At 34.0% G+C, this 12559-nt stretch overlaps 1 protein-coding gene across 1 annotated transcript in view; it reads right to left on the reverse strand.

Moving 5' to 3' along the window:
• Window positions 1–1080: 1080 nt before the first annotated feature.
• LOC134677132 (phosphatidylinositol 4-phosphate 5-kinase type-1 gamma-like) overlaps window positions 1081–12559 on the reverse strand; it is a 69173-nt gene continuing 57694 nt past the window's right edge. Inside the window, exons 13-15 of the mRNA XM_063535591.1 lie at window positions 11949–12011; window positions 5011–5085; window positions 1081–3932 (exon numbers count right to left, since the gene is read on the reverse strand). Coding sequence (XP_063391661.1) covers window positions 2839–3932; window positions 5011–5085; window positions 11949–12011 — 1232 coding nt within the window. The 3' untranslated portion in view covers window positions 1081–2838. The remainder of the gene's footprint in view (window positions 3933–5010; window positions 5086–11948; window positions 12012–12559) is intronic.

Raw genomic sequence — 12559 nt, forward strand, 5'->3', positions numbered from 1 at the left:
TTTAATTCTAGAACTGCTGATACGAGTATAAATAAGCTAATAAATTATTGCAATAAATAGATTTTAAAATATGTAATTTTTTTTTATTTTATTATTATTATGAATGGGCTTACTCATGGCCACAGACTAGCCGAGGCGTAGACGTGGCCTACGATGGAGCGAGCTCACCCAGAAGGTGCCTGTTCACACTTGATTTGAAGGTTGCCGGGTTATAAGAACACGGAAATATAGACGCCGGATTGCAATAAAACTACAATTTGTGAAACTAATTTCCAATAGGAGAAGTTAACTACAATTTTTGAAACTAATTTCCAATAGGAGAAGTTATCTACAGGACAATATACACTCCAGTAATCATTTGGTTGAAATGAAATTTTCATTTTAATTTTAAAGAAGAAAGTCCGAGGCAAACATTTTCAAAGTAAAAACCATAGACAAATCATATTACTGGATTACAGTTGTTTTATTGCAATGTAAGGTTTACATAACACATTTTAACAAAAATGTACACTATATTCCTCTTGATGTGAGTTAGTGTGTATTGCCGAAAGTAGGATTCAATATTAGATAGTACGGTTTATTTTATGTAAAATAAATATTCTGTCAAGCAATTCATTCCATCCACAGGTTGAGTAGTTATATTTATGTACATTGTGAAATAAATGGGCCATTATTCCTATATTACCTACATAGGAATAATTCCAAGTCATTTTCTTAACCTTTTCGCCGCTAAATCAATGAAGTTTCATCAACGCCATGCCATAAATTGCATGTAAACAAACATGACTAAAACCACGACTTCATATGAACTAACTTTATATAAAGTCAATGGCGGCGAAAAGGTTAATTTATATCTACGTATTACCTCAAGGACCCAAAGGCGAATGGTGCAATTGTGGAGTGCTTTATTTTATTTTTTGTGAACTTTATAAAATTTTGCAAAATAATAACCAATTTTACTTACAATAATAATATAACAGCATATTCTTGGTGATAGATGCTTGATGTTTAAAAATTATTGCTATAGGAATATGAATAATTATGATTCGTTTTCAATTATGGATGGGAATAAAACAAGTATTTCATCTAAATCATCTTTTATTACAACTTTATATACATACAATTTCTTTCTACTAATCTACGCAAACGTAATTATGTCGACTGTCAAAATTATTCACATAATATCTTAAATACAGCAATAAAAAAATGAATAATTTGACGATTCACATTCCATTTGGACTTAACCATAGAGTAGCGCCATTAAAAATAGATTTTTGTAAACTTTAACATATTGTTACAAAAGCTATCAATTTCTAGATTATAAAACAATTTCATTTCTTTAATACTTACTTCGAAAGACACTTTCGTAAAGTTTAGTTTGTGACATTATCAATACTTTTCATTCGAAAAAATAAGGAATGTCTTCAATGCATATTGAGCCATATTCTATTCAATTTATGACCATAATAATACATTTTTGAAAGGGATTTATCTCGTAATAGTTCAATTTTACTTATTCTCATGTGTTCGCGAGATTATTCCGATTCGAATCGTTTTATTAGTAACAATAGCGAAACAAAACAATAATATATCGTCGTAATTCATCATCAATATCAATTTAGTTAAAACATTAAATATACCAATTAAATATTGTCAAATACATGACAATATTAAATTAGGATATCAGCACTTGGACCGGGGCAGTATAGTATAGAAGCAACTGTCTAAACCTACTTAGAACTTCTGAAAAGAACCCATTTTTATGAATTTTCAGTCTAATTTGGTGTTACAGAAATTTTGTCATTTTATGAGGAATATGTTTGAATAAAGAAACATATATTTTATTCAGAAAAAAGTTTAGCTAAATTCTCCTTTCGATATGATGTTAATATCGTCGTTATTTACCATGTTTATTAAAACCATTGTCTAAAAACGAAGAACATTAAGTAAATACATAGAACTGATACGATTAATACAGTATTATGGAGATAATAAGGTAAATTAATCGAGTGTATAAAATAAACTTTACAATAATTGGTGCCGTGACCAGGGTTTTTTCTTTATTCGCTTTTCATTAAATTTTGAACTCTGTTACAAGTGCATAAAATTGTATTTACTTAATTCACTTGATTGCTAGCGTTTCGATTTAGATTTGAGCGAATACGAATTGATTTTTTATCCAGCAACGGCAACTCTATAATATTTTATAGAAAATTAGGATTTATAGATTGTGCTCCATGAATACATTATTAATGCAAAGCTAATATATGCTTTATGTTTGCGCTTTGAAGACATATAGTTTATATAAATAAAGCTTTAACGGTTTAATTTTTACTGATTTCAGCGATTTCACTTTTCCTTACAATTTTAAGTCTTGAAAATATGCTTGATTTAATTTCACTGAAAACATTAACCGTACAGAGTAACAGCATTAATCAAAACCCTACATAACATTGCCAAAAAATTCTTTTTCCTCATACAAATCACATTCACCAATCCTTACTTCTTTCTAGAAAACCTCAAACCGAATCTTGACATTGAATAATTTTACGGTTTAGACTCACTTGTTTTTAGTCACTCGCACGACATGTTTTGGAGAGCCTAGGTCTCCTTTCTCAAGCACTAACAGTGCGAGCAGCGTTCACGACGGCCGTGTATCGCGTACCGTAAAATTATTCAATGTTAGTATGTCTCACAACAGTTTAAATTCGAATCTTGACAGTAAGCTCTGTAAACTGTGTAAGACACCTTATATTCGTCAATTTGTCTGTCAAGTGTTAAAAAGCACATGACAGCAGAAAACATACATAATTATACCGACACAGTGAGATATAAGTCTCAATCAGCTGGTGGTACTACTATAATAGTGCTGCCGCTATCATTAGTGCTATATATCTCGGCTTTTTCGATACTCTTAATATAAACTACGTCTCTAATCATCTTCTCAGTTTCCTCAGACTCGTTTCCGTTCAGTTTGACAACCGACACGTGAGTTTGTTGTTCTGCGTCTTTCTTGATAGATACGGGAGATTCTTGTCTTATGTAAACAGTCTGCGTCGACCGTACTTTCCTGAATCTCATGTCTTTTGGTAACGTTGATGCTTCTCGCGTTTCTAAACTCCTGGTAGGTGTTACGCTCCTGGTTCTATAGCTAGAATTTAGACTCTTAGGTAATGTGTTAGGGTTACTAGTTTCTGTAGTTATATCAGCGCTATCAGCTTTAACTAGACCTATGTCGGTGAAGAATTTCTTGAATTTCTCTATGAAAGATGGTGATTTGGATCGATTGTAGCTATTCGATAGTCTCTCGACTACCGTTTCATCTTCTAAATTTTCCGGTATGTTGGACATGGATTTATGTTTCTCTAGAACGAACCGTCTTTTACTTAAATCTTCGTCGTCATCAATGAATGGTATGTCTTGTAGATTATTTTCGTTTCTAGTATCCACCGCTGCGTCTTTGAGAATTTTAACAGGACTACCCGGTACTTGCGTTTCTATATATATTTGAGGTACGCTAGTGCTAGTATTATCTGTCTGTATTCCGCTGTCGGCTAGGCTTCCGTTTATATGAGAACTGCCCGCACCTGTGCTGAGTACTTTAGTTAATTGTGCGGATAAACTGTCCATTCTATCTTGGACTGTAGCTCTATAAACGTTGTCTAAGTATGACGGACCAGGATCCCTTGGATTTAAGTTTGACGTGTCAAAATCTATTCTACGCTGGAAGAAGCGATCTCTGTCCAAGTTTTTAAGTCTGTCAGATAATACTGAAGGATACTCAGTGGGTGTTTGAGGGTGTCTCTGATTCCAGGTAGATATTGTGGTGTCCGTGAAGTCGCTGAGGCTAGATCTCAGGGAAGACCTAGGCGATAGGCGGTTCTTCATCAACTCTGGATTGTAGTCTTTGATTGGTTTGTTGTATTTCCGTCCTGTAGTAACATTAGGCGATATTTAGTGTAGTTTTTTGGTACATTTCAGTTTATTCTTCCGCACTCCATGCCGCTTTGCCACAACACACGCGAACGTCCATTTTAAATTTTAACTACTTCAAATAAAAAAGGGGGGTGGGGAAGGGAGGGGAGAAAATAAACTGAAATGTATAATAATATATGGGTACCATTCGCATTCACTGTTAGGAGGGGCTCAAACTACAGTTAAAAAATAAAAAGTAACTACAATACAGGGTTAGTAGGTGATATGGGCAGGTTTTGAAATGAATCGACTTAAAAATCATATGTATATTAAAATACATATATATGACTATAAAAAAGAAAACGTGAAACGTATTAATATTACGAATAAAGAAACAATTATATTGCACTTGTCCTCGCAATTTGGAAAACATGTAAATCGCGTAAAAATTTAGTAAAAATCCCGTTTTTAAAATATAGCAAGACAAAAACGCTTCACATAATTATTGCCAACAACACCATAATCCCATTGCAAAATTCTAAAGTACCTACATATCGTAGGGTGACAAGCAAAAATCACTAAGTACTATCAAAAAATTAAAGTAACAATGCACTTTATTACACTTGTAACACGGTTCATTGTCCAATAATTTCAATGGTGTTAGTTAGTGACTTTTGCTTGTCACCCGACGATATACGCGTCACTAAAATGGCATAGCATGACATTATAGTTCATCTACACAACAATAGTCGATTCATTTAAATGTGTATGATAAAATTGATGGAGGATCCTAATCCAAATAGCAGCAGACGTTGCTAAGCGGGCGGGTTGTTCAAAACGATCTTAACGCAACTTTATTTTTAAGAGAATAAGAGCGTGTCAAGGTAATTTTGAACACCTCGCCGCTCAGCAACTTCTGCTGACTGTACAAGGTGTAACACGAACACCCTGTATATTAAACCCCGTAAGTCCCCGCGTACTTGTAAAAGTACAAATTAAATTCGAGTTATGAACTCTAATAGAAATAAAAGAAAGTTCCAAATTCAAAAGCGCGAAAATTGGCTTGGGTCTTAAGAGGTTAAAAAAAAGTTGTACCTGGCGTGTCGATCTCCTCCTGCGGCCTGATTGGCTTGCTGATGCTTTTCCTCTTCGACGGCGAGTGTTTCAGCGCTACACATACAAATTATCATTATTATATGAACTACACTTCATTTATTGTATGAACGCTGCGAGCCGAGAATTATATGAAAACCACTTGACTCTGTAGAGTCCGTCTAAGCTAACTATGCAGCGTTTTTCATAGAACAAAGTGAGAGAATGTCATTATAAACGTCATATTTTTATATAAATTTGACATTAGTCATGTGACATTTGACATTCACACACTTTTCATTGCAAATACCATGCAGAGTCATATTGGTCCGACTCTAAAAACCCGTTTATATACAGTGTTCAATAGTTAACTAATAATATCGGCTTTCAGTGTTCATACAAATAAATGAAGTTCATTCGTACGTATTACTGAGATGTTCTAATGATTGCTATTTAAACAAAACTTTTTTTTAAACATTGACTAATTTTTATCAGAAAAATATTAATTTTACAACCAAATAGACACACATTTTATGGCAAAATTTATGTTGTTTTATAATAACTCATAGAACAGCAATCTAATAAAAACACCTCAATAATGCATTTAAAAACAATCTAAACATTAGCTAGAATGTGTGATTAAACAAAACTTCTAAAATGCTCATTAAAAGAAGCATCGCTCAAAAAATCGTGAAGTTAAGGCGTTGCGTAAATTAAAAAAAAATTAGGCTGAAAGCCTAAAATACCTTAGTCTAAATAAAATTAAATAAAAAGTATCGAAAAACCATGCTCAGCCGAAATATGTCAAAACGATTGAAAGACAGGAGAATGAAAGAGCTGGGTAATAGACGAAAGAAACTTCAATAAAAAAGGGTAATTATTTTAACGTAACCATTTTAAATATAGGTATAAAATTAAACAAAGAAATGTCTGCAAAAATTTTGACAGCACACTTAGTGCGAGTGTTATTTAATACGTCATCATGTCATAGACGTTGACAAATACGAAAGTTTCCGAGAGAATACGATGGAAAACAATTATGCACTACATATGTATTTATCTCAGATTTGGATTGCTTCAATACCAATTTACTAACAGAATTTGTGACAGTTATAGGTTTTTGATATAACCAGTATTTGGAAAAAGGCATAAAATTCAAATTTTCTATCAGACGATATCCCTACGCGCCTACATTTTTCAAATTTGCCGCCTTTTTCTACTGACAAGATCTGCTTGACCAACTATAACCAGTATTTCTCATAAAATTGCCCTTTTTCATCAAAGTTAGAAAAAAAAAAACAATCACAAAATGGCGTCTGGCGCAGCAAAAACACTCAATCTTTAGGGGAATGACAAGTGACATAATACCAAACATTGGGGGGTAGCTAACTACGACCATGGTTGGATGTCTAGCGATTGGGAATCAGACCGAGATCGGATTTAAACACATTGATATTGATTATTAAAGTATGGTTAGTAAACACGAGTAGATTAGTTCATTGACCCTCAGGTATCATCCGTTGACGAGACAGTGATGTTTATCACACAAATGTGCTAATAAATGTGTAAATAAATCGCTAAAAATTTTGTCTATTGCGGGAACGTTGTTTTACGTGAGATTCAAAAATTCAAAATACATATAATCGTAGATAGATAACGATCAGTTTTATATCACAAAATGTAGGTTATATACAGGGTGTTACTGACCATCGGGCTTTAAATCCAGGGCTCGATTCTACTCGCTAAACTGAGCTACATTTATTATGGCACCAACCCCGAAATCCCGAATTTTTTTTTACGTTTTCATACATTTTGTCTGATCAGATGTCGACGTTTTCTATGGAAAAGCCAAATAAAAATCCCCGATTTTAGGGTTGGTCCCATACTAAAAGTAGCTTAGTTTAGCGAGTAAAATCAAGCCCTGGAATTAAAGCCCCATTGTCAGACACATACTCTATATGTCTTTTAATCATAGTAAATGTACCTTATATAAAATAAAACAATCTTACAAGTAGATCTTAGTGTTTTTGTTTTATACTAGGTGTTAGACGCATTAACTAGAGAATGATAAAGTGATAAGTCAACATACGAAATGTCTCATGTTTGGCGACCGCACTTTAGTACGATTTTTATTAGGAAAATCATTTAACCCCTTATTCATAAACGTTTACTAAAGTTAACAAGCCGATAATAATCGTTTGTCCCTTTCCATCATACCAATACGTCGGAAAGGGACAAACGATTATTATTGGCTTGTTAACTTTAGTAAACGTTTATGAATAAGGGGGTAAGTCTTTAATCAAATCACTGAGGTAAATATGATTATTTTATTCGTTTTATCATATTTAGAAACAGCTTAATTCAATAATACATATTTGTTACTAGATGTTGCCCGCGACTTTGTCCGCGTGGAATCTTATCTTCAACATTTTACATCTTTAGTACCTATAATTTTCATATCCAAGCAATGTTGAAATTAAGTAGGTACTTTTGTTTTTTAGCAAGTTGTATGAAGTTTTAAGTCAAGTGGATTTTGATGTTGGTTGCTGAAATTACTTTTCTTGTATTCTCATAATAGGTACCTATGCCCTTATACAAAGTTTCAAGTTCCGCATTCCGCACTCACAAAATATCTGATCTCCATACAAACTTTCAACCCCTTTCTCACAACCTTGGGGGATGATTTTCAAAAATGCTTGAATTAGTTTTCATGTTTTTTAATTTATTACCTTTTTTCCAAAAAGTTAAAGTTCCTAGCTTAAAATTAAATTTACACCCCAAGACGAATTTTCATCCCCTTTTTAGCCCCCTTAGGGATTGAATTTCCAAAAACGTTGCAATTACTTTTTTTTGTAATCGGCTATTATGTCTTTCTAAGAAGTTTCAAAGCATTTGTAATGGATTCAAACTTTGAACCCCATTTTAACCCTGTTAGGGGATGAATTTTACAAATCGCTGAAATCACTTTTATTGTCTTCTAATAATATACCCAAATACAAAGATTCAAATCCCGCGCTCGAAAAAATGCATGATATCCATACAAACTTTCAACCCCGTTTTCACCACCATAGGGATGAATTTTCAAACGCTGAAATTTATTTTCTTGTATTTTAATATAATACCTTTTTACAAACTTTCAAGTTCCTAGCTTCAAATAAAATTTGCACCTGAAGACGAACATTCATCACCTTTTTAACCCCCTTAGGGGTTGAATTTCCAAGAACGTTGCAATTACTTTTTTTTGTAATCGGCTATTATGCCTTTCTAAGAATTTTCAAAGCATTTGTAATGGATTTAAACTATGAAAGCCATTTTAACCCTGTTAGGGGATGAATTTTACAAAACGCTGAAATTACTTTTATTGTCTTCTAATAGTACCTATCCCCAAATACAAAGACTCAAGTCCCGCGCTCGAAAAAATGTTTGATATCCATACAAACTTTCAACCCCTTTTTCACCACCTTAGGGGATGAATTTTCAAAAACGCTGAAATGAGTTTTCTTGTATTTTAATTTAAAACGTTTTTACAAAGTTTCAAGTTCCTTGCTTAAAATAAAATTTGCACCCACAGACGAACTTCCATCCCCTTTTTAACCCCCTTAGGGGTTGAAATTCCAAAAACGTTGCAATTTATTTTTTTGTAATCGGCTATTATGCCTTTCTAAGAAGTTTCAAAACCATTTGTAATGGATTCAAACTTTCAACCCCTTTTTAACCCTGTTAGGGGATGAATTTTACAAAACGCTGAAATTACTTTTCCTGTCTTCTAATAATATCCCTAAATACAAAGATTCAAGTCCCACACTCGAAAAAATGTTTGATATCCATACAAACTTTCAACCCCTTTTTCACCACCTTAGGGGTTGAATTTTCAAAAACGCGGAAATTAGTTTTCTTGTATTTTAATAATATATCTTTTAACGAAGTTTCAAATTCGTAGCTCAAAAGAAAACTTTAACCCCATAAAAACTTTCATCCCCTTTTTAATCCTGTTAGGGGATGAATTTTACAAAACGCTGAAATTAATTTTATTGTCTTCTAATAATATCCCCAAATACAAAGATTCAAGTCCCGCGCTCGAAAAATTTTTTGATATCCATACAAACTTTCAACCCCTTTTTCACCACCTTGGGGGATGAATTTTCTAAAACGCTGAAATTAGTTTTCTTGTATTTGAATTTGATACTTTTTTACAAAGTTTCAAGTTCCTAGCTTAAAATAAAATTTGCACCCGAAGACGAACTTTCATCCCCTTTTTAACCCCCTTAGGGGTTGAATTTCCAAAAACTTTGCAATCACTTTTTTTTGTAATCGTCTATTATGCCTTTCTAAGAAGTTTCAAAGCATTTGTAATGTATTAAAATTTTCAACCCCTTTTTAACCCTGTTAGGGGATGAATTTTACAAAACGCTGAAATTACTTTTCCTGTCTTCTAATAATATCCCTAAATACAAAGATTCAAGTCCACCACTTAAATTTTTTTTTGATATCCATACAAACTTTCAACCCCTTTTTCACCACCTTAGGGGATGAATTTTCAAAAACGCTGAAATTAGTTTTCTTGTATTTTAATAATATATCTTTTTACGAAGTTTCAAATTCCTAGCTTAAAATAAAACTTGAACCCCATACAAACTTTCATCCCCTTTTTAACCCCCTTAGGGGTTGAATTTCTCAAAATCGCTTCTTATCTCTTGTACACTTTATAAATGCAATCTGGTGTGCAAATTTCAACTTTCTGGCTTTTGTAGTTTCGACTCTGCGTTGATGAATCAGTCAGTCAGGACACTTGCATTTATATATATAGAAGATTTAATTTTATCTCGCCAAATGAGACAATATTTGATTAATATATAATAAAATGATTTCTCGTCAACATTTTTACAATAGGTACTGCATTCTTTTTCTCATTATATTAAACTCTAACATCATTGTGTTTAAAAATGTAACACGACAATCCAAACAAACAACGAGAAAGGGGAGACTCGACCAAAACGGGACATGCTGGAAGACCTAACGACCGGACTTACTCAAACCTCCATGGACGCGCACATTCCGAAGACGGACAATTGTGTGGAAAAAAAAGGGAAAAACACATATTATTTTTCGAAATCTCCACATAAAATCACAAAAGGGGAGACCGGGAAACGTGCATGACTAGATAAAGTCATGCGGAAATGCGTTTTTGGAAAATAAAATAAAGCCAATTTGTACAAAATAAAAGTGGTTTACTAAGACATGCCTCGAATGCGAAACTGAAAAAACTGTATACGGTAAAATTCGTTAAATTAAAAACACCAGCGGAATACCTACTGAAACTTTTGGTTTGGGTGTTGGTGGGACGTTTACTAAATCTAATTTAAACCTACTATTTGAACAGAACCCCAGTACGGTTACCATAAGTTTGTCACTGACATAAACGCCGTCGAGAACGTAATTTACTTTCTATACATATCGCTCGCACTCGCATATTAGTGCAAACGGGATATATAGAAAGTATATTACGTTCTCGACGGCGTTTACGTCAGTGACAAACTGATGGTAACCGTACTGGTGTAAATTTCATTACATGGCGTGACGAGCGTTCGCGTTTGCGTTGTCTATTTTTGTATGGGATTTTGAAAAGCGCGCCAAGCGGAACGTTTTTGAAACTCAAAATCCCATACAAACGCAAACGCGTACGTCACGTCATGCTATCGAATGAAAGACACTAGAGGTACAACTACCTAGATTAAAACGTACAGTCACCTGCAATAATATGTTACTCTTCGAAGGCCGCAAAAATATGTGACACGTTCTTATGGCTCTACAAATAAAATCGTGTCAGATATTTTTGCGGCCTTCGTTGTGTAACATATTATTGCAGGTGACTGTACAGGTACAAAATGCTCATTCCATTTTAAAATCTATCATATTTTCCCTTCAAAAGTAGCATTGCCGTTTTTACATGATTTTAAAATCAGCTAAAGTTAGACCAAGACATGTCTGCGACGACTTTGATAGCACACGCAGTGCAAGTGTTATTTATATGTCATAGTTTATAGAAGTTTGACCTTTAAAATAACACTTGCACTGCGTGTGCTATCAAAATGGTTCAGACTTATCTTGGTCTAATTCTAGATTGTAATAGGACTTTTACTACACGAATGCAATATATAAACATGCCTCCAGTTTTCTATAAATCTGGCACTATATTTCAGTTTACATGCTAATTCTATCTATTTTTCAGAAACTGTAGCTCTAAATATTATTCCGGTAATATCCCCGAGTAATATATGCCTACTGTTAAAATACAAAAAAAAAACTTTGAACAAAAAATTAAAACAACATGAAATAGTAATGTAATACCTCCACCATGTCTGCAATGTGGTACTTTCAGAGGTTTAAACAGCAAAATAGCATACACTACTTATACATTCATAACAAATCTCGAAAAAAAAAATCGTTAGGTACCTAAAAAGCCTCATAATTTACAAGGTTTCTAGAGTTAGACCAAGAAGTCTGCAGCGATTTTGATAGCCCACGCAGTGCTTATTTTACACGCCAAACGTCTATGAAATTATGACGTATAAATAACACTCGCACTGCGTGGGCTATAAGAATCGCTGCAGACTTTTCTTGATGTAACCCTAAGCAGATTCATGTTAGTAAATGCAAATTATGAAATATATTTAGTTTAAACAATATATTTCATAACAAATTACTGTTTTGTCAAGACATTTTACGCATTTCATATCTATCTGGGCCCATAAATGGGGGCTCTCAGAAAAAAGTGTACCGTTTACAAATTTTTTTTAAACTAACTTTGGGTTTTTTCTAATCAGAATCACGAGATTTTTTTAATACACCTCAGTTTGTTAACCTAGTTTTTTTTAAATATGTTTTTAACCACCAACACCCGCCCCGGACGGACAGGCACACAGACAAACACCCTACAGTACCTATGTAGCTCGTGACCAGAGTCCTGAACTTGCGGTGGTTCCCTTTGATCTCGGGCAGGTCCACTATGAGATTGTAAAGAAAGGACGCTCAGCACGTGGAACGTAGTACATTGACCCGCCTGTTCGTATCACTATCGCACGCGCAGGCTCGCTCGCACAATGCCATTAACCACCAACGAGATAGCAATATAGTAGGGAGTATTACAGCAATGTTCTGCCGCCAGAGTGCAGCACTCATTTGTTTAGTAAACCATGGAGTAACTTATACATACTAGGTCTTAAACAGTTTTTTGACAAGTTTTCACTATGACATTGACGCACCAAGGGAGCATTCCACGGGCTGTCCCGTACAAACGCATTTTATTTCCAGTGTTGCGACTTTTTTCGGCATTTAAAGCAGTCGATTATTTTTCTGTGCATATTTTTGACCGTTTGTCATAGAAAAGGAAACTCTTATACCTTTAAATCTTCAGAAACTTCGCGTTTGTACGGGACAACGGTAGATAATTTCGTGGAATGCTCCCAAGGCGGTTTGTTTACAGGTGGCCTACCGCGAAACGCGAATTTCTTTATCTGCCTCTCTATCGATCGAATAAGCAAGTGATAGAGAG

Source organism: Cydia fagiglandana, chromosome 25 (assembly GCF_963556715.1).
Source record: "Cydia fagiglandana chromosome 25, ilCydFagi1.1, whole genome shotgun sequence".
NCBI lineage: Eukaryota > Metazoa > Arthropoda > Insecta > Lepidoptera > Tortricidae > Cydia > Cydia fagiglandana.